Source organism: Artemia sp. Qi Xiang Cuo, chromosome 3 (assembly GCF_049724085.1).
Source record: "Artemia sp. Qi Xiang Cuo chromosome 3, ASM4972408v1, whole genome shotgun sequence".
NCBI classification, from domain to species: domain Eukaryota; kingdom Metazoa; phylum Arthropoda; class Branchiopoda; order Anostraca; family Artemiidae; genus Artemia; species Artemia sp. Qi Xiang Cuo.
Window position 1 is genome coordinate 38,160,059 of NC_142796.1, and position 23,299 is coordinate 38,183,357.

Consider the following 23,299-nt stretch of genomic DNA (forward strand, 5'->3'; position numbering starts at 1 on the left):
ATTACTCTAAAGCTCTATTTGTAAAGAATTTGTTTTCATTTTGCGCGGTAAAGATGTTGATTTTAACTGCCGAACTTTCAAGAAAATCTTAAAAAAGGGGAAAAAAAAAATTTTGCTTGGTCACATTATGAAGAACTCTTTTTTTTCCTTTTCCTAAGTTTTTTTTTCTAAAATCAATTTTGTACTGTACATTCAACTTTTCGCAGCGCTAAGTTGTACGAGATCAACACAGCTACCCATGATCTTTTTCAACAAAAACTCGGTTTGAAGTTTCCCTCTTGACTCTCCCCATGAAGTTTTGAACTTCGTTGATTTTGTTTTTATTACCCTTTCCAACCCCATTCTGTGTTAGTATTTAACATTTTTCAGTGTTCTGGTCCTATTTGTATAAGTTTGCTTTTACTTTCTCAGTGTACTTGCTTTTCTTATTTGAGTTTTCGCTCTTTAGCTTGCCTGGGCTGACCAGACTCTTGAATCATTGTTTACACTTCCCAATGTTAAAGATGTGACAACAGCGGAGGAGTCGCTAAAAGGACACGAAGAGCTATTTGTGGATATTAAAGCACATCAGGATGAGTAAGTATTCCTTTCCGCGATTGATCTCCAGGAAACTGGTAAGAGAGATAACTCAAGGTTGTCTCTGAGGGAAAAGGTAGCAAGTGCCATCTAGTGCTACTCACAAGATAAAGAAGTATGCCTTAAAATCTAAATAGAACTATTAGTTGTATTTAGTTTTATTTTTCTTACCTTTTCTTTACATAATGGCAAAGATAAAAAAATATACTTTTTTCAAAATGCAAACGTTTTCTAGAAAAGCTAAACAGTGTATCTTTCTTACAAAGTGGCTTGAACTGAGATCCTCTGCTTCCAAAGGAGAGCCTCGCGACTGCTTTTCTGTGGTAACTCATAATACGTATATTTGTCATCATTTCAAAAAAGCTAGTCTATCTTCTGTATGCTAAGATATGCTTATCTATTTCATAAAAATAAAAATAGTTTAAACACTAAATATTCTGCTTATTTAAAAAGAATGTCAGGTTGGATACAAAAGCAACTTGAATTTTCAATTATAATGATCATTTTAGTTTATGGAAATTATGGCTGGGTAACACCTCACTTTTAATGGCCCTTGTAAATCGTAATTTTTATTAACTCCATGTTAAAGCACTTAGATTATCTTTTTTATACGTTTCCTATCCTCTTTGATCCCTCACTATAAGTATTTACTCCTGTCTACTAGCTTGTATTTTCATTGTTACTTAGAATTTTTAAATATCAGAAATAACCATTCTTCAAAATGGAATAAACTGAAGCGAAATATCCACGAATGGCTTAAGTTGTATTATTGTCGTGTCAGAGGATATGGTCTTGTAAAATTAGAAAATGGCATTTCAGACACGTATTTTAATCGTTTCTAGGGAAGGGGGACCATGTTAAAATACAAAAATATAACGAATTATTAAAATGTTCAATATTGTTGAAAATTATTTTGCAGCCCTTATATTGTTTACGGTAAAACCATGGAGGGCCCCTCCTTGGTATTTGGTTTATGATAATGCTATTTTTTTAACCATCACTCGTCTTTTCAAATGAAGTTCAGTGATCTTTTTAGAGTATGTTCTTAGGGAAGAGGGACCATGTTAAAATACAAAATATAACGAACACACAGCTGTTCCGTTCCGACAAAAACCGCACTACACTGTGGCACGCTGAACATCCGAGCACTTTCCAAGTCAGAAAAACTGGATCTTGCCCTTAGAGAACTAAAAAGGTTCACTTGGGATGTTGTCGGCCTATCTGAGACTTACATCCCCGAGCGATTGAAGAAAACCTCTCTGGAGCCTCAATCTTGCTGTCTGGCCGTAAAGACTAGCTGTCTTACGACAGAAGGGAGCTGCCAAGAGCAATTCTATGCCCCAGACTCCGCCAGAAGTGAGGAAGAATGTGATAAATTCTATTTCATACTACAAAGTTTGGTCGACCAAATTCATAAGAAAGAATTACTGATTGTCATAGGTGACTTTAGCGCTATAGTGGATACGGATAATGTCAGTCGGTCCGATATACTGGAGCCTCTTGGTCATGGGAAACTCATTGCAAAAGGAGAACGATAGGTTGACTTCTGCCTTGAAAACAAGTCATTCGTAACTAACACAATGTTCAAACACCGCCATCAGCGTAAAATGACCTGGAGATTCCCAGACAGTAAAACCGAGAATATGATTGCCTGTGTGCTGATATCGAAGCGCTGGAAGTCTTCCGTACTAGACACAGTAGCACTGTCTGGAGCACACTTTGACCCTGACCACACTCTGTTAATGTCAAAGTTGAAGCTAAGAATGAGAAAATTACCAAAAGCAACACAAATCCCAAGATTCCGGATGGACCTCCTGTGGGATCCCGAAAAAAGGTAGTCCCTTTCTATCTTAGAAATTCCGAGAGATATTGGTAAATCATTTTCCCATGAAAACCGCTATCGAGATAGACTCTGTGACTAAACAGGCCACATCATCAATCATCAAGACAGTGGATGACGTCCGCGGACGAAAACTTCAATGAAAAGCCATTGATCACAGATGAGAACATTGCGCTATGCGAGGATAAGCGTTAATTTTATTATAAATCGGAACGCAAAATACGAGATACATATAAGCTCCTCAAGAGAAGAATAGAACGAGAGATTAGAAAGGCTTAACAGTTACCACCTGCGGAAGAAATGAAAGATGTAAAGAATATTTCAAAGATAAACTCAATCCCTCTATAGCTGCTGATCCTGAAATACTACTTCGCCTCCTCATACCCGGCCAACAGCTCAGAACACTGCCCCCACTCAAGTCAGAAACTGAGTCTTCAATCAAGTCACTGAAGCGACGAAAAGCCCATGGCCCAGACGGAGCAACATCTGAACTTATTATCGTCGGATCGGATGAGGTAACATAACTGTATCGCGCCTTTGTGGCTGTGGTGTGGGAAATTGGCCACGTAAGCCAAGAGTGGTGCGAGGTTGCCATTGTTCCTATTTACAAGGAGTAACAAAGTAGTTAGTAACAATTTGGGCGGCGAAAATATGTATTTTATTCTTCCTTCCTACTACGACAACTTGGCAACTGAGTAGCTTACTAGACCAATTTGATAGCACACTTTTGATTTAGGAAAACTTCCCTTTGACAACACAAAGATGTCAGGATTTATTTCTGCAGTATTTTACTCGTCTTTTTAACTGTTGAATTCATTGCTTGCTAATTTACTCATATCTTATTGTGTTGGCCTTGAAGTAGTACTTGGCACTTTGGATATTGTTTGTTGCTCTTTTTATAGCTCTTTGCATTATTTAGTTTTTTTTCAACTATTTTAGACATTTTTTGACTAAACACTATTGTATTCTATATGTATTTACGGCTAGTTTTTGGGTACCTGCTTGACAAACCGTATTAAAAGAAGTAAGCTAAAGAAAAATATGCTTGTATCCAATATCCTTGGGCTATAATGAGAAAAAGATTGAGATGGATAGTACAGGTTTTGTAGATTTTATCGATTTGATCGATTTTAAAGATCATCCCTGGCCTTTTTAGCCATTTGTCTAGGACCAAACGAAAAGCAGGCCATCCCAGAAGGGAATAGGGAAAGGTTGTATGAAAGAATTCAAAAGAAATAGGAACTTTTTGGGAGGGGTTAAGAGGAAGTTTTAAATGGGGTGGAAGAGGAGCGTGTGCAGCTGTGTTGGCCCTCAAGCTACATGCCGTTAGTATAGTAAATCTTTTTTGCAGATTCAAAGAATTAATTGACTTGGGCCAAAACTTGAACAGATCCACAAAAGCAGGGAAGGAGGTAGTTGAAAGCAGGCTTAAAGAGCTACAAGCAACACAAGCGAAAATGAGCTCTGAATGGAAGAGGAAGAACAATTTATTGAAACAAATTTTGGACTTGCAAAACTTTAACAAAGAAGCTGATCAAATTGATGCGGCATCCTCCTCGCATGAAGCCTTGCTTGAATTCTCTGATCTTGGAGTAAGTTCAGGCTATTATATTTCAATGGAGTAAAAAAAAAAAAAAAAAAAAAAAAAAAAAAAAAAAAAAAAAAAAAACATTGAATTCGTAGAGAGGACGGGCTCACGATTGGAGAAAAGCAGGCTAGAAACTGGTTGAGATTTGAAGAGTTTTGTCAAAGCATAGTTAGCATAAAATGTAATGAGGTAAAAATGAAGAGATAAGTATTCACTTTAGAAGCCCAGCTATCGTCTGGTAAGTCTGGTAAATAGATATATATGCCCCCCCCCAAAAAAAAAAGGTTACTGTGCTTCCTAGAGCCCCCTGGTGAGTGACAGTAGAGGACCCAGGGAGGAGGGAAGATTGCCCTCGTTTCTGGCGTAGCTTCAGTTTACTTTCGTGCAGTTTTCATTTACTTTTATACGGATCTCTTAAGCACTTGGGTTAATAAATATTCAAGTCAGTTGCATATTTTAAAGTTGCCACCCTAAATTCTAACTCAGGTCTAGGTGTCCTCCTGCAAATCTGCCAACCCAAAAAAGTCACAAACTGTCTTTGAGCAGTCTTACAAATGAATTTAATTGTGGAGGAGTACGTGTCTATTCCTAAGTGTTCAGATATTGATCAACGCTAATTTAAGTTTCTATGCTTGGACATGACCTTTAAGATACAATATTTAAGGAAAATGATGGTCATGATTGTCTAAGGTCTTGAAAAATAAGTTAAAGGTTTTACTAAAAATTAGTTTAATGTCATGCGTGTGAATCTGATGCTGACTCAGTATATATAAAAAAACTCATTTCGCCCACTTAAAAGCTTCAGCAGCATGTCAAAAATTTGGAAATATTTTACTTGATTGAAGACTTGTATGTAATTAAACAAGAAAAACAAGTTTTGTCAACTGAAAGTAAGTAGCAACATTAAAACTTAAAACGAACAGAAATTATTACGTATATGAAGGGGCCTCCACCTCCGCAACACCTCGCTCTTTACGCTAAAGTTTTTTAGTACTTTAAAAAAGCCTCTTATTGTTCTAATTAAACGACCCTTGTGCTTCAGGAGTTGTTCTTAAAGAACTGAGACAAAATTCAAACTTTAGCGCAGATGTTGAGGAGGGGGCAATCCCCTTCATAATAGTAATAATTTCTGTTCATTTTAAGTTTTAATGTTGCTCCTTACTTTCAGTTGAAAAAACTTGTTTTTTTTTTATTTAATTTCTGAGCATTTTTTAAATAACGCCCGGAAATCTAGCCCCACCTCCACGGAGAAATCCCCCTCCCCATGAAAATATCCTCTAAACAATTCAATCCCGGTGAGAATTTACCTCTGACAATTACCCTTAACAACTCCACGCGTAAAATTGAGACGGAAAAGAGAAAGCAAGACATTAAAAGAATTTTGTTTAGGAATTCTGGCAAATTTCTCCAGTGTATAATTTCTTCTGATAAGTTTATCCCCTGGAAACTTCCCTCCCCATGGATAATGCCGCCGTGGACCCCCCAGCAGAAAATTCGCCCCCCCCCCCAATAGAAAATGTATACGTATTTTCCAATAACTAATACTATGCGTAAACAATGGGGAAAATTTATAACTTAAAGACCTATCCCCTGGGGCTGTGGGGGGGGGGGGTTCATGTTATGTCTAAAGGCATAGTTATTGGGCCTTTCAGTTATGATGAACAAAATGGCTCTCTAAAAATTTTGATCAGACGATTTTGGGAAAAATGGGGTGGGAGAAAGGGCCTAGCTGCTCTCCAGTCTTTTTGGTCGCTTAAAAAAGGCACTAGAACTACTAATTTCCGTTCGAATGAGCCCTCTCACGATATTATAAGACCCCTGGGTCGATACGATCACCCCTGAAAAAAAAATGCATCCCTGATCTTTCTTCTGGCAAAAAATAAAAAATTCTACATTTTTGCAGATAGGAGTTTGAAACCTCTAAAGTAGGGTTTTCTGATACGTTGCATCTGATGGTATGATTTTCATTAAGATTCAATGCCTTTTAGAGGGGGGGGGGGGGTGTTTCCCCTTTTTTCGAAAACCAGGCAAGATTTCTCAGGCTCGTAGCCTTTAATGGTAAGACTAAACTTGATGAAACTTATATATTTGAAATCAGCATAATAAGCCGATTATTTTGATATATCTATTAGTATCAAAATTCCGGTTTTTAGATTTTTCGGTTAGCATTGAGCTGGGTTGCTCCTACTTACAGTTCGTTACCGCGAACTGTTTGACAAGTTGTGAGAGGGTCTATGCCTCAACGTTGCAAAGCCAACTAGTGGTGCAGTGGAGGTTTTCAGAACTATTTTGAAAACGCTGTTACATGAAAATTTTTCCCAAATTAAAACTATGTTGCTATGATAAAGGAATACCATAAAGTTCAAAATCAATGAAAGTTTAATTGAATGTTGAGAATCTGAAAACGGAAATGTCTATTCCTAAAACTGTCATTGTTTTGTAATTGAGTGCACGTAAACTCGATACTCAGCTATTGAACTGCTATCTGGCAATAGAGACGCTATATACGTATTTTTTTACTTATTTCTTTTTGTTTTTAAGTACGTATTGAGACTCCGAAAGTTAGTAGCAAATATTTGAAGAGGGTTATTTTGGATTCGAAAAGATATGCAACTTAGTAAAACACTACTGTTATTACCTTTAATTATTTCATTTCGTATTTTGTTTATACCCTGTATGTCTTATTGCTCAGAAATTACTTTTTTTCTTCGTGTTTTTGAATTTTTTTTCTTCTCTTTTTTTCTTATTCCTCTTCTTTTTCTATGTTTGCAAGCGGGCAAACATACAAAAAGAAACTTTGCAGGTGGAGCATAAATAAAAAGAAAGGTGGAAATTTATATGAAAGTAGGTAAAATTTTGAAAAATTGATTAGGGGAGAGGGGGCAAGGATTTGAAACCGCCCCTACCTATGTGCTTGATTCATAGTAGTGTTTCACATTTGTATTTTGTAGCTTAGAATATTTACCAAGAAAGTTTTCCATGAGGCACGGTCATGTGCAACGGCTTTGACATGATACAGTAAGAGATTGTCTCAGAGCCGACGAAAGAAGCGGAAGCCTCCAAGTGGCTCTACGTCGTTTTTCATCACTGACCACAAATCTGTCTTCTGGCCTCCAGCTCGACGTTTCCAGTTTTCAAGTGGCTGTGCTTTAATAGCGGACTTCGAGAAGCATTGTTAGTCTTCACGGTGCACACAATGGCCCAGTCACACGAGCCGTCGTGTCTTTACAATTTCCGAGAATGGGTACTGTTGTTTACAGTGCTCACAGATCTCCATGTTGGATACTCGTTCATAGTACTGTACGCTTAGAATACGACGAAGACAGTAGTTCTCAAAGACATCTGGCTTATTACTATTTTGAGCTTTGACAACCCATGTTTCGCATCCATATACGATAGTACTTCTGAAGATCGCCTCGTAGACTATAATTTTCGTAGTGAAGCTTATGCTTTGACACTTCCATAATGATTTATTGATCTGAGAAAAATTGGCAGATGCTAGGCGAATGTGCCTTTGACTATCTTGATCTGGTTCCCCCTTCGAATCTTCAAGGGATCCGAAGTAGGAAAATTCTCTACCTTTCTGATTCCAGTTGCCGTCTAGGGACATACAACTGGGACTCTGGGAACTGGCACTCATCACTTTGGTCTTTGTTCTCTGTGGTGAATTCTTAATCCGACCATTGCAGTGTAGTACGCAACTTTGTCTATTATCATTTTGGCTTTCAGTAAGTCATCCTCTGCGAGGGCAATATCATCACCATAGTCTAAGTCATTGACCTGAACACTGACAGTTACTCCTTCGTATGTGCTGACAGCTCTCTCCATAACCCAGGCAATTACATAATTGAAAAAGATGGGGGATTGGACGTCGCCTTGTTTTACTCCTGAGTGTACAAAGATTTTCATACTTTTGACCATAAGCCCGTATCCTCAATTGCGTGTCCTCATAGTATGCTTTCAAAAGCTCTACAAAATCCGATGGCATTCCATACTTTTGTAGGATATGCCAGAGAACCTGGATCTTGAACTTGAAGATAAAGATCTGCGGAAAACCTTATCTATGGCACTGCTATAACAGCGACCTAACGATAAAAATTTGCTCGGTACAAAAACCCCCGGTTCGAAAGCCAACTTGTTCTTTCATCATTTTCTCTTCTCGGGCCTGTTTAAATCTATTGAGGAGAAGAATGGCAAAAAACTTTGCTGCAATATCAGCGAGAGTGATTCCACGGTAGTTCTAACATTCTGACTTGTCACCCTTTTTGAAAGGAGGGAGAAGAACTGAAACTTTCCCAGTCCTTCAATAAATTCTTTTTGGTCCAAATTTGATCAAGCAGCGGTTTGAATTGAGCAGCGGGAATCTTATGAGCAGCTTTGTATAGTTCTGGAGGCAGACCATCTTAAACAGGAGAATTGTGGTTTTTCAATACTCCCTGCCCAGAAAGGATTAGAGACTCCCATTCTAGATATCCTACATTTAAAAACGAAGCAAAGAAGTCCCGTACTAGAATGCATTTAATTATTTTCCATTATTTTGAGCTGTATTAAACATTAGACCAATATAATGCTTATGTCATTTTGCTTATATCAATTTGTTATATATCGGCTGTTCAAAACGAATGAAGAATGGAAAAAAAAGCCCTATAATGGCTTACTGCTTTAGTAGAATAACTTATAAAAAGGTTGATTTGTTTATCGAAAATTCAGAAGCCTATGTTTCCGTCTTAATTTTAAATCACAGGTGGAATAAATCAAGTGAAAGATGAAAATACGTTGAAAGATGACTCTACGGCATGTCATTAACGTGTTTTTATTTCTGACAGTCCTTATGGTTTGCCGCGGTTTTATGTTTTTTCGGAAAGGGAATGTTGGGGCAAAATCTTTAAAGCTTCTGATTTAGGCACTTCCTTGGCCGTATGCTTTCAAAACTTATTTTTATAAAGTCGTCTCTATCTAAAATTGGGGCTTGAAATTCTCTCTGGCCCCTATAAGGTCCAGTGTATCGTTTCTCTATTGTTTTATCATTATTAGTGTTTTTTTTCTCATTTCAGAATTCTTTGGATGAGGTTGAGGCTTTAATAAAGCGCCATGATGATTTTGAGAGTATTCTCACTGCTCAAGATGAGAAAATCAAAGCTTTCTCTGAAAAAGCTACCAAACTCATCAAGGCTGAGCATTTCGAAAGCAACTAGTAAGTGCTAATTCAATTAGTCTCCATTCTTTGGTTAATTAAAAAAACTGTTTACGAAAAAAAAATTACTTATCATCTTTTTTCAGCAGTTTTAATTTTCTCTTACCTAGACAAGGCTGGATTGGGGGAGGGGATATTTGCTATTCTAAACATAAAACCCGGAGCTGAGATTTTTCTGCCGCAGAGCATGAGGATTCAACGACCTTATTTCTGAACTGTTGTTCTTTATAACTGCAGTCGAGTTTTGCTTTGACTGCTTCTTATAGTTTGGAAATGTCAATTTTTATAGGATGAAAAAGAAAATCAAATGTGATTAGAAGGGGGAACCTCCGCTCATCTTAGTGAAAGCTTCAGAGGCAACCGTCACAAGCCCTCCCCCTCCCTGCCTTGGTTTCTCTCTTCAAGTTTCCAAGGAATGGCCGTGGAAAGCTCTTTGTCAGTAAACAATCGGGTAGAATTTCAGTTTACTGGGCTTTTGTTAACTTGGAAAGCTGTCCAATCATTTTTCTTTCTTAAAGAATAAACTTTTATTATAAGACTAGCAAAATGTGAAAACCGCTAAATTTCATTAATTCTAAGTTTTTTCTTAAATTTCTTTCCGTTAAAAGTTTGGCTTATCAAATGCATTAATTTCTGTTACTTTTGGGTTTCAAAATCTCTCTTTAATTCCCTTTCAACATTTTTTGAAAATGCTTTTTTTTTATATAAGGTTTATATTCCCGTACAAGTTTAACTATTTTATTTTTGTGCTCTTCTGTGGTCAATATGTCAACGGAAGATAAAGATCTTGCTATCATTTTAGGGCTGAGATTCAACTCTGGATCTCATCCATCCGTCTACCTTAAGGAGGAGATTTAAGACTGATTTAAGTGATGAGACTCGGTTCTTTAAATCGCATCCATTCATCTACTTTGGGGCTGAAATTTGAGACTCATTTTACGGATGAGACTCAGTTCTTTAAATCGCATCCATCCATCTACCTTGGGGCTGAAATTTGAGACTCATTTTAGGGATGATACTCAGTTCTGTGAATCGCATCCATCCATCTACCTTGGGGCTGAAATTTGAGACTCATTTTAGGGATGAGACTCAGTTCTGTAAATCGCATCCATCCATCTACCTTGGGGCTGAAATTTGAGACTCATTTTAGGGATGAGACTCAGTTCTTTAAATCGCATCCATCCATCTACCTTGGGCTGAAATTTGAGTCTCATTTTAGAGATGAGACTCACTTCTATGAATCGCATCCATCCATCTACCTTGGGGCTGAAATTTGAGACTCATTTTAGGGATGAGACTCAGTTCTTTAAATCGCATCCATCCATCTAACTTGGGGCTGAAATTTGAGACTCATTTTAGGGATGAGACTCAGTTCTTTAAATCGCATCCATCCTTCTTCCTTTGGGCTGAAAATTGAGGCTCATTTTAGGGATGAGTCTCACTTTATTAAATCAAATCAATCCATCTTCCTGTGGTCTGCAATATGAGACTCATTTTAGTGACGAGACTCAGGTATTAAAATCCATCAATCTACCTTAGGCCTGAAATTTGAGACTCATTTTAGGGACGAGACTCAGTTCTTTAAATCGCATCCATCCATCTACCTTGGGGCTGAAATTTGAGACTCATTTTAGGGATGAGACTCAGTTCTTTAAATCGCATCCATCCATCTAACTTGGGGCTGAAATTTGAGACTCATTTTAGGGATGAGACTCAGTTCTTTAAATCGCATCCATCCATCTACCTTGGGGCTGAAATTTGAGACTCATTTTAGGGATGAGACTCAGTTCTTTAAATCCCATCCATCCATCTACCTTGGGGCTGAAATTTGAGACTCATTTTAGGGATGAGACTCAGTTCTTTAAATCGCATCCATCCATCTACCTTGGGGCTGAAATTTGAGAATGATTTTAGGGATGAGGCTCAGTTCTTTAAATAGCATCCATCCATCTTTCTTGTGGCTGAAAATTGAGACTCATTTTAGGGACGGGACTCAGTTCTTTAAATAGCATCCATCAATCTACCTTGGGGCTGAAATTTGAGACTCATTTTAGGGATGAGACTCAGTTCTTTAAATTCCATCCATCCATCTACCTTGGGGCTGAAATTTGAGACTCATTTTGGGGATGAGACTCAGTTCTTTAAATCGCATCCATCCATCTACCTTGAGGCTGAAATTTGAGACTCATTTTAGGGACGAGACTCAGGTCTTTAAATAGAATCCATCCATCTACCTTGGGGCTGAAATTTGAGACTAATTTTCGGGATGAGACTCAGTTCTTTAAATTCCATCCATCCATCTACCTTGTTGCTGAAATTTGAGACTCATTTTGGGGATGGGACTCAGTTCTTTAAATCGCATCCATCCATCTACCTGGGGGCTGGAATTTGAGACTTATTTTAGGGAAGAAACTCATTTCTTAAAATCGCATCCATCCTTCTTCCTTTGGGCTGTAAATTGAGAATTATTTTAGGGATGAGACTCAGTTTTTTAAATAGCATCCAGCCTTCTTCCTTGGGGCTGAAATTTGAGACTCATTTTAGGGACGAGACTCAGTTCTTTAAATCGAATCCATCTATCTACCTTGGGGCTGAAATTTGAGACTCATTTTAGGGATGAGACTCAGTTCTTTAAATCGCATCCATCCATCTTCCTGTGGGCTGAAATTTGAGGCTCATTTTAGGGATGAGACTCAGTTTTTTAAATCGCATCCATCCATCTTCCTGGGGGCTGAAATTTGAGGCTTATTTTAGGGATGAGACTCAGTTCTTTAACTTGATACCATCCTTCTAACTTGGTGCTGAAAATTGAGGATAAATTTAGTGATGAGGCTCATTTCTTTAAATCGAATCAATCCAACTTTCTTCGGTCTGAAATTTGAGACTCATTTTAGGGATGAGACTCAGTTCTTTAAATCGCATCCATCCATCTTCCTGTGGGCTGAAATTTGATGCTTATTTTAGGGATGAGACTCAGTTTTTTAAATCGAATCTATCCATCTACCTTGGGTCCGAAATTTGAGACTCATTTTAGGGATGAGACTCAGTTCTTTGAATCGCATCCATCCATCTCCCTGTGGGCTGAAATTTGAGACTCATTTTAGGGATGAGACTCAGTTCTTTAAATCGCATCCATCCATCTACCTTGGGGCTGAAATTTGAGACTCATTTTAGGGATGAGACTCAGGTCTTTAAATCGCATCCATCCATCTTCCTGTGGGCTGCAATTTGAGACTCATTTTAGTGATGAGACTCAGTTCTTGAAATCTCATCCATCCATCGTCCTGGGGGCTGAAATTTGAGACTTATTTTAGGGATGAGACTCAATTCTTGATATCGCATACATCCATCTTCCTGAGGGCTGAAAGTTGAGACTCATTTTAGTGATGAGACTCAGTTCTTAAAATCGAATCCATCCTTCTTACTGTGGGTTGAAAATTGAGACTCATTTTAGGGATGAGACTCAGTTCTTTAAATCGCATCCATCCATCTACCTTGGGGCTGAAATTTGATACTCATTTTAGGGATGAGACTCAGTTCTTTAAATCGAATCCATCCATCTACCTTGGGGCTGCAATTTGAGACTCATTTGAGGGATGAGACTCAGTTCTTTAAATCGAATCCATCCATCTTGCTGAAGGCTGAAAATTGAGACTCATTTTAGTGACGAGACTCAGGTCTTTAAATAGCATCCATCCATCTACCTTGGGGCTGAAATTTGAGACTAATTTTAGGGATGAGACTCATTTTAGGGACGAGACTCAGTTCTTTTAAATCGAATCCATCCATCTACCTTGGGGCTGAAATTTGAGGCTCATTTTAGGGATGAGACTCAGTTATTTAAATCGCATCCATCCATCTAACTTGGGGCTGAAATTTGAGACTCATTTTAGGGACGAGACTCAGTTCTTTAAATCGAATCCATCCATCTACCTTGGGGCTGAAATTTGAGACTCATTTTAGGGATGAGACTCAATTCTTTAAATCGCATCCATCCATCTTCCTGTGGGCTGAAATTTGAGACTCATTTTAGGGATGAGACTCAATTCTTTAAATCGAATCCATCAATCTCTCTTGGGGCTGAAATTTGAGACTCATTTTAGGGACGAGACTCAATTCTTTAAATCGAATCCATCCTTCTTCCTGTGGGCTGAAATTTGAGACTTATTTTAGGGATGAGGCTCAATTCTTTAAATTGAATCCATCCATCTTTCTTGGGGCTGAAATTTGAGACTTATTTTAGGGATGAGACTCAGTTCTTTAAATCCATCCATCTAACTTAGGGCTGAAATTTGAGACTCCTTTTAGGGATGTGACTCAGTTCTTTAAATCGCATCCATCCATCTAGCTTTGGGCTGAAATTTGAGACTCATTTTAGGGATGAGACTCAATTCTTTAAATCGCATCCATCCTTCGTTCTGTGGGCTGAAATTTGAGACTTATTTTAGGGATGAGACTCATTTCTTTAAATCGAATACATCCTTCTTCCTGTGGGCTGAAATTTGAGACTCATTTTAGGGATGAGGCTCAGTTCTTTAAATCGAATCCATCCATCTTTCTTGGGGCTGAAATGTGAGACTCATTTTAGGGATGAGACTCAGTTCTTTAAATCGCATCCATCCATCTACCTTGGGGCTGAAATTTGAGACTCATTTTAGGGACGAGACTCAGTTCTTTAAATCGAATCCATCCATCTACCTTGGGGCTGAAATTTGAGACTTATTTTAGGGATGAGACTCAATTCTTTAAATCGCATCCATCCTTCTTCCTGTGGGCTGAAATTTGAGACTCATTTTAGGGATGAGACTCAGTTCTTTAAATCGAATCCATCCATCTATCTTGGGGCTGAAATTTGAGACTCATTTTAGGGATGAGACTCAATTCTTTAAATCGCATCCATCCTTCTTCCTGTGGGCTGAAATTTGAGACTCATTTTAGGGATGAGACTCAGTTCTTTAAATCGCATCCATCCATCTACCTTGGGGCTGAAATTTGAGACTCATTTTAGGGATGAGACTCAGTTCTTTAAATCCATCCATCTAACTTAGGGCTGAAATTTGAGACTCATTTTAGGGATGAGACTCAGTTCTTTAAATCCATCCATCTAGCTTAGGGCTGAAATTTGAGACTTATTTTAGGGATGAGACTCAGTTCTTTAAATCGCATCCATCCATCTACCTTGGGGCTGAAATTTGAGACTCATTTTAGGGATGAGACTCAATTCTTTAAATCGCATCCATCCATCTTCCTGTGGGCTGAAATTTGAGACTCATTTTAGGGATGAGACTCAGTTCTTTAAATCGAATCCATCCATCTATCTTGGGGCTGAAATTTGAGACTCATTTGAGGGAAGAGACTCAATTCTTTAAATCGCATCCATCCTTCTTCCTGTGGGCTGAAATTTGAGACTTATTTTAGGGATGAGGCTCAATTCTTTAAATTGAATCCATCCATCTTTCTTGGGGCTGAAATTTGAGACTCATTTTAGGGATGAGACTCAGTTCTTTAAATCCATCCATCTAACTTGGGGCTGAAATTTGAGACTCATTTTAGGGATGAGACTCAGTTCTTTAAATCGCATCCATCCATCTACCTTGGGGCTGAAATTTGAGACTCATTTTAGGGATGAGACTCAGTTCTTTAAATCCATCCCTCTCACTTTGGGCTGAAATTTGAGACTCTTTTTAGGGATGTGAATCAGTTCTTTAAATCGAATCCATCCATCTAGCTTGGGGCTGAAATCTGAGACTTATTTTAGGGATGAGGCTCAGTTCTTTAAATCGCATCCATCCATCTACCTTGGGGCTGAAATTTGAGACTCATTTTAGGGACGAGACTCAGTTCTTTAAATCGAATCCATCCATCTACCTGGGGGCTGAAATTTGAGACTCATTTTAGGGATGAGACTCAATTCTTTAAATCCCCTCCATCCATCGTCCTGGGGGCTGAAATTTGAGACTCATTTTAGGGATGAGGCTCAGTTCTTTAAATCGCCTCCATCCTTCTATCTTGGGGCTGAAATTTTAGAATCATTTTAGTGACGAGACTCAATTCTTTAAATCGAATCAATCCATATTCATGTGGGCTGAAATTTGAGACTTATTTTAGGGATGAGACTCAATTCTTTAAATCGCATCCATCCATCTTCCTTGGGGCTGAAATTTGAGACTCATTTTAGGGATGAGACTCAGTTCTTTAAATCGCATCCATCCATCTTCCTGTGGGCTGAAAATTGAGACTCATTTTAGGGATGAGTCTCATTTCTTTAAATCGCATCCATCCATCTAGCTTGGGGCTGAAAATTGAGAATAATTTTAGGGATGAGACTCAGTTCTTTAAATCGCATCCATCCATCTACCTGGGGGCTGAAATTTGAGACTCATTTTAGGGACGAGACTCAGTTCTTTAAATCGCATCCATCCATCTAGCTTAGGGCTGAAATTTGAGACTCATTTTAGGGACGAGACTCAGTTCTTTAAATCGCATCCATCCATCTAGCTTAGGGCTGAAATTTGAGACTCATTTTAGGGATGAGGCTCAGTTCTTTAAATCGCATCCATCCATCTTCCTTGGGGCTGAAATTTGAGACTCATTTTAGGGATGAGACTCAATTCTTTAAATCGCATCCATCCTTCTTCCTGTGGGCTGAAATTTGAGACTCATTTTAGGGATGAGGCTCAATTCTTTATATAGAATCCATCCTTCTAGCTTAGGGCTGAAATTTGAGACTCATTTTAGGGACGAGGCTCAGTTCTTTAAATCGAATCCATCCTTCTATCTTGGGGCTTAAATTTGAGACTTATTTTAGGGATGAGACTCAATTCTTTAAATCGCATCCATCCTTCTTCCTGTGGGCTGAAATTTGAGACTTATTTTAGTGATGAGACTCAATTCTTTAAATCGAATCCATCCTTCTAGCTTAGGGCTGAAAATTGAGACTCATTTTAGGGATGAGACTCAGTTCTTTAAATCGCATCCATCCTTCTTCCTCGGGGCTGACAATTGAGACTCATTTTAGTGACGAGACACATGTCAATAAATCGCATCCAGCTATCTTATTTGGGGCTGTTAATTGAGGCTCATTTTAGGGAAGAGACTCAGTTCTTTAAATCGAAACCATAAATCTACCATTGGGATGAAAATTGAGGATTATTTTAGGGATGAGACTCTGTTCTTTATATCGCATCCATCCATCTCACTGGGGGAATTTGAGACTCATTTTAGGGATGAGACTCAATTCTTTAAATCGCATCCATCCTTCTTCCTGTGGGCTGAAATTTGAGACTCATTTTAGGGATGAGACTCAGTTCTTTAAATCGCATCCATCCATCTTTCTTGGGGCTGAAATTTGAGACTTATTTTAGGGATGAGACTCAGTTCATTCAATCCATCCATCTTCCTTAGGGCTGAAATTTGAGACTCATTTTAGGGATGAGACTCAGTTCTTTAAATCGAATCCATCCATCTTCCTTGGGGCTGAAATTTAAGACTTATTTGAGGGAAGAGACTCAAGTCTTTAAATCGCATCCCTCCATCTTACTGTGGGCTGAAATTTGAGAATCATTTTAGGGATGAGACTCAGTTCTTTAAATCGCATCCATCCATCTTTCTTGGGGCTGAAATTTGAGACTTATTTTAGGGATGAGACTCAGTTCTTTGAATCTATCCATCTAACCAACTAAATTTTTAAGTTTGATGCACATGGCTTAAAAATGCGATGAAAATTGTCGAAAATCGTCAAAAAATGTCTCTATTCTTAAGCAAGTTTAGATCCTTCTCTTCAAGAAGGTATGAGTAATATCATAATTCTGGCTCACTGGATGGGTAGATCTGTAACTAATGCAAAGATATGAGTATCTTTTCATTTTGGTGCAAGTTACATCTGTAAGATTGTCGCAAAATCGCTTATCTCGGAGGGAACATATACTATAATCTTTGAAAAAAGGCAATCCCTTGTTATTATATTACTTTCAAATCCACATAAGAATTTTTTTCATGTTGAATAGTTTTTCAAAGATCTTTTTGGGCCTACTATGGAAATATGGATTATCATCAGCAATAGATTTAATCTTCTATTCGTTTTAATCATTGATGCTAATGGAAGAATAAAGCATGTTATATTTTCAAAACGGTTTTACACAAAAACCATCAGCTATTAAATGTATCATTACCAGGGAGTAATTTAAGCCTAGAGCCTCTGGTTCCAAAGATGGAGCTTCCATCGTACATTTAATTCTAAGGAAGGGAAAGTTAAGGAATTGAAAGTAAAATATAAATATTTTCTTCCACTTCGACGACTTTTTAATTTTTATTTCCCTCTGATTCTCTTTGTTCCTTATTGGTAATATCTATATGAATCCCTAGATTTTATAATATTCTTGAAACCATGATAATATACATAAACATATTTTTTTTTTCAATATACATAAACACACACACACACAAAAAAAAAAACTTTGTTCCAATCTACTGGTAAAATACGCGAAGTACCAAACCACAACTGAGATACCGTAACAAAAACCTCTGTGTTTGCTCTCTGTTTTCCCTTTTACTATAAAAAAAGCATTACAGTGAAAGGGTAAACAGAGTTAGCACACTGGTTTTTGCTGCGGTATTTCAGTCTTGGTTTTGTTGCGGCGCTTCATGAATTTTACCAGTAGATTGGAAAAAAGTGTGTTGGTTTTCTGGCTGTTATTAACTAACAGTTGTTCTGTACAAAAAAAGTATTAAAGATGACAACATTAACGTTTACGTTAAGACATATTTAGATCGGCTCCATCCAAATTATTCCGTTATTGCGGCGCTTTTTGCAACTCTATCATTTCCTATATGTTTTTATCGGCGTGGTTTATTGGTTCAAAGTAAAATATAGGGCAGACCAAAGCCATCCAATGTAATTCATTCTTTTTTAGCTTGTAGGTTTGACAACTACGGTGTATGGAAATTTTACTACGATGTATTGAGCCGACGGCTTTCTTATAATACTTTGAAGTGAGATTTAAAAAAAAGAAATAACGAATGAGGAGTTTTTGGCACCTGGTATTTTTTCAGGTTTAGCTGAAAATCTGAAAGGCTTGTTTTATAGTCAAATAACCAGTTTTTTTCCCTTCAAGGATGCTTGCACAATATAGTTTACTCGGGTTAGCTAGCCATCTTTAGTGTGATCAAAAAACGTTACAAAAGAAAATAATTTCTATAATTTCACACTGCTGTTCCATTTACAAAAAAAAGAGATAAAAGACGGGTTTAAACTGAATTAAGCTTCTTTCACCGCTTTATTTAAATTAAACCCGTTTTTTTCTCTCTTATGCTTGTTTTAAAGTCAATAATCTCTAGGTTGTTTTCCCCGTCGGTTAAGTTTGTAGCGCATTTTTGACTAGCTTTTTGTGAGGTGATAGCTTTCTTATTGCAAAATAAAACAAAAAATAATTGTTGTAAAATAAAAGATTTCATTTATATTCGTACCAGACCGCCAGAACCTGAACATTTCTTTAAAAAAATATACAGATGTAGAAGTACAGACCTAAAACAATGTGGTAAAAAAAGGTTGACTGCAGACACTTCAGAGGTATATTTTTTTTAAATTTCAAATCGTTTTCGAAAAGGCAAAATCACCTTTGTACCGTAAAAATTGGTTTACTTCATAAGGAGCCAAACATAGACGATATTGGACATTTTATGCCAGAGTCCCTTCAAGGTCACGCTTTTCGACAAAAAAAACAAACAAATTTTATGAATGCCCAAAGCCGTATCCAAGTGGGAGGAGTTGCCGGGTTTGATCCACCCCCTCCCCGATATTTTTGTCTTACTCGTAAAAACGTACCAAAAATGTTATAAACTGCTTTTTGAAGTTTTCTTGTACCCCCCCCCCCAAAAAAAAAACAAAAAAAAAAAACACTCCCGCCCCAAAAAAAACAATCCTGGATACGCCCTTGCGAATGATATGTGGTTTTTGTTGATTTTAGCATCAAACTCATATTTCAGAAGCAAAAATCTAACATGGCAAGAAACTGGTTAGAAAAGATTGCAACACTCATTTGTTTCCAACTATTCTTGAAACTAACAAACAATTTAATCGTTGAGAAGAGTTTTATTCATAGCTCATATCATAGTTTTATCATCAATAACACAAGAAATAACAAAGCCAATATAACATATTAGCTAGACACATTTTTACAAGATTAGACAGTAATGTTATATTTGGCACAAAAAAAGAAAATTAATATCAAACAGTTTTTAGTAAACACTCCAATGATAACTTTGAAGCGAAATGCACTGGTTTAGTCTATTAGAAAAATAAATATTTATGTTCATTAGAATATTTTTGACTAACCAAAAAAATAAAGAAAATCAAGCTCAACCTTGCTCTTGTACAGACGTAATTGTCCAAATGATTTATCTCGTGTTCAACATTGCTTATTACAATCGATTTCTATTGATTACCTGTCCTTACCTGTCCAAGCAAAGTTTCGGTTTTTCTGAAGATATTTTTAGACACAACTGGAAGGTCCATAAGAGCAAAAACTTCTTCTAATTGGAACTAGATCGCCTTTGTATTAAGGTTGTTTGATATCGGTTTTGATATAGTACTTGGGACGTAGGATCGATCATCTTTATCACTTGTCACGCACATTGGATGGTCAAGATTCACAGTTACTGTTGATGCTGCTGGCTCATTCGTCAGCGTGAATTTTTCTCTGCAGCCAGTGTATTCAAAATAAATTTGGAAAAGAAGACCGATTTTTCCTATTTTTTGGATTTTAGGTCTCCCAAGATCGCCTTTTTCACAGCTAAAAAGAAAAAGTAATTACCTTAATTACCTTAATTCGCTCGGAGCGAAATAAGGTCCAATGTTCGATCTGTTCGGCTCCGTTGTTGAGAAGGCAGTTAAAAAACAATTTATACAAAAATATAAAAAGAGGGTTGTGACTGTGTTTACGGCCGATTGACGCGCCTTCTCCCTAAGAGTGTGCTAGGATAGATGCAATTTAAGCCCACTTGGTAACAGTGGACAGAGATAAGTAAGATCAAGGGGATCATTTTTCTGTGGTAGAGAGCAGACTGCTACACAACATGAATTTCAGATACAGTATGCACGTTGGTTGGTATGACAAGCGGCATCATCATCCTAGGACAGCTCTGTTGTATGTGCGCATATATCAATCACTATTTGTGAGACAACAATGATGGGCAACTCCAGTTGTATCTTGAACGTTCGGCTTCCCATTCTTTGTCGAGTCTCCTTTTAAAAACTTCAGCTGATGTTGAAGACACTCTCTCCTCTCTTAAACAGTTCCAATCATTAATGACCCTTTGGCTAAAGAAATGTTGTCTGATTCTACTTTTAACTCGGGGCTTATAACTCGAAGCTTCTTAGAATGACCTCGTTTTTGTCTTTCGTTGGGTAACTGGTTAAAGAGCTTATTTTGGGGTTGGTTGACAAATTTATATGTGAGTAACATGTCACTCCGCTTGCGTCGGAAGGTCAAAGATGGGAGTTTTAGGTTAGATAGCCTTTCACCATATGGTTTCTCATCAAGTCCAGAGATGCACTTGGTGGCCCTCCTTTGTACACCTTCAATCAACCGTAAATCACCCTTGTAAAAAGGACCAGCAAGGCAGGTTCCAAAATCAAGAACTGGTCTCACAATCACCTTGTAAAGCTTCAAGAAGATTCTGTATGATCGGCTAGTAAGTACTCTTTTAATTAGTCCAAGGCTAGAATTTGCTTTGGAAACGGTTTGTGCAGTGTTCATGGAACTTCAGAAGATTATCTATTGTGACTCCCAGGTCTTTGCCAATGGTGCAAGTTTGGAGGGGAATGAGGGATGATGTCTGGTTATCATTCATAGTGTATTGGTGCAGAGGATTATTGTTACCAAAATGAAGGGTGATCCATTTTGATATGTTGAAAGAGAGAAACCACCTATCTGCCCATGCCTGAATGTGGCCAAGGTCAGATTGTGTTGATGGTTTATCAGGTACACCAAATAGTTTGGAGTCATCAGCATAAAGGGTTAAGTGGTTGTTGGCTTCGGTAATCATATCGTTAATATAAAGAAGAAACAATGTAGGTTACAATACTGCTCCCTGGGTAACACTACTTGGATTAATACAAGGCTAAGAATAGATACATTTTCTATATTTTGTAAAGATCTGGACAGTCTGAGATCTACCAGCCAGGAAGTCCATTAGCTAGACTACTAATTCATGATTAATTCCTACTGCTATTAGCTTAAAACCAAGCTGATTATGAGCTTCTTTTTTTAAATCTAAAATCTTTCCCTGCTATATAAGAAGAAAGGAAGGGTGGAAGATGAAATGAAACTGATCTTGTAAGTTTTTTTTATAGGTTAATGGTCATTTCTATTTGGGATAATTTTTTTTAAGACACTAAATTTTTTTTATAAAAATAAAAGAGGGATTCAGGAGTGTAGGCAGCCCCCTCATGTACGGAATAGTTCATTATCAGTTTAATTTTTAATGTTACTTCTTATTATTAGTAAAAAAACTTGTTTTTTTAATTTAATCTCTGATCATATTCAATTAATGCAGGCAAATCTCCCCCCCCTTAGTGGAAATTACCCCGTGAAAAATTAGTTCTACCTGGATGGATAACCATGGATCATAAGCCATCGCTCAACACTTTTTTTTCAGTTTCACCAAGGGGATAATTTTAATTTAAGAATTCCTCCAGGGTAAAATACCCCCTCCTGGACAATACTATCCACGCTGAAAATTCTTTATGAAATATTTACACTGGAAAATCTTCTTCCTCTCACCCAAAAAGTTTCCGTATATTTCCCAATAATAAACACTTTTGATTGGTCACACTAAAGTAAATTAATTTCATACATTTGGAATCATTTAGTTAGTCATACATTTATTTTTATTTGTGTTTTGCAACTTTTTTTTTTTTTTTTTTTTGCATATTTCTTGCTTTTTCCTCAAAGAATTCGATAAATGTTCTGCAAAAACAAGTTTTTCTAATGTAAGTAAAGAGCACTAATTCAATAAAGTTTTTCTTTGTAAAATAATTAAATTACCTATTAATATTACCTCTTACGAAAAAAATCAGAATAAATATTCTTAGAGTTCATCAAAAAGGACATCAATTGTGAATTGAATCTCAGGGAAGGTGAAATAATCGGAAAACGACCTACAAAATTTCAGCTAAAAATCACAGAATCCTCAATTTTGACTTAAACTTTACACAGAGTTTGTTTTGGTTGTGGTCCCACCATGGTGAATCTTAGAGCCCTGCAAGACCAAAAAATCCCGGATTCTTAACTTTTAACAAATTAATCTTTATCTTAGTTCGCCATTTTTACTAATAATTTGTAAACTGGTAAGTTCCACTAACTTAGTTCAATTGGTGGTATTGAAAAAATACTTACTAGTGATCATTTATCTTGAGCAATTACGTAGCGAGGTGATATATGTTAACGATATAATTTTCGTTAAGTAGATCCTTAAAGTTTTTGTCTTCGCTCAGCTTTCCCGGTCCTTGAAAAATTTTGAAACCGTGAATAGCTGCCTTTTCTTGCTTTTTTTGTATTTCATCCAACTTCTTCCGGCCATCTGCATCCAATTGCCCATATAAGCCTTGATCGGAAGAAGATGTAGGTTCTAGGATGGGGTCAGACCATGTTGCAGCAAGTTTGCATATTTTTGAACGGGGGTGGAAGTCTGGAGTCATATTCGGCTGAAGCGCCTGTGTCAACAAAATTGACATTTTTCTGGGCAGGTGGTATAGGGTCTCCTGAACCAACATTTCCTGTTTTATTTGGATTATTTTCACCAATACTTTTAGTTTTTTTCTGTAAGATAAAAATAGGAGCCGAGAGAATAAGCTCATGTCAGGGTTTCCTTGTAACTCTACCCTCATTCAATCCAACTCTGTTTAAATCAACCTTTATGAAGCTCAAACTCAACTTGGTACTTGGGCATTATATGGGCCTTTCTAAAAAGGAAAGTTTGGTTAATGCTAATGAAATAAAATAAAACAGGATGAATATATAATAGTTTATAAACAAATTTGTGCTATATATTTGCACATTAGGGGGGGGTAAAGCATAGCATATATTAAATACTTAACCTG

General features: G+C 37.2%; 1 protein-coding gene across 9 annotated transcripts in view; it reads left to right on the forward strand.

Moving 5' to 3' along the window:
* The window catches only part of kst (spectrin beta chain, non-erythrocytic 5 kst), a 333,164-nt gene that overhangs the window by 186,077 nt on the left and 123,788 nt on the right, over window positions 1-23,299 (forward strand). For all 9 annotated transcript variants that reach the window (XM_089085798.1, XM_089085799.1, XM_089085797.1 and 6 more), the window contains 3 exons: window positions 449-576; window positions 3,768-4,008; window positions 9,059-9,198. In XM_089085798.1, coding sequence (XP_088941924.1) covers window positions 449-576; window positions 3,768-4,008; window positions 9,059-9,198 — 509 coding nt within the window. The remainder of the gene's footprint in view (window positions 1-448; window positions 577-3,767; window positions 4,009-9,058; window positions 9,199-23,299) is intronic.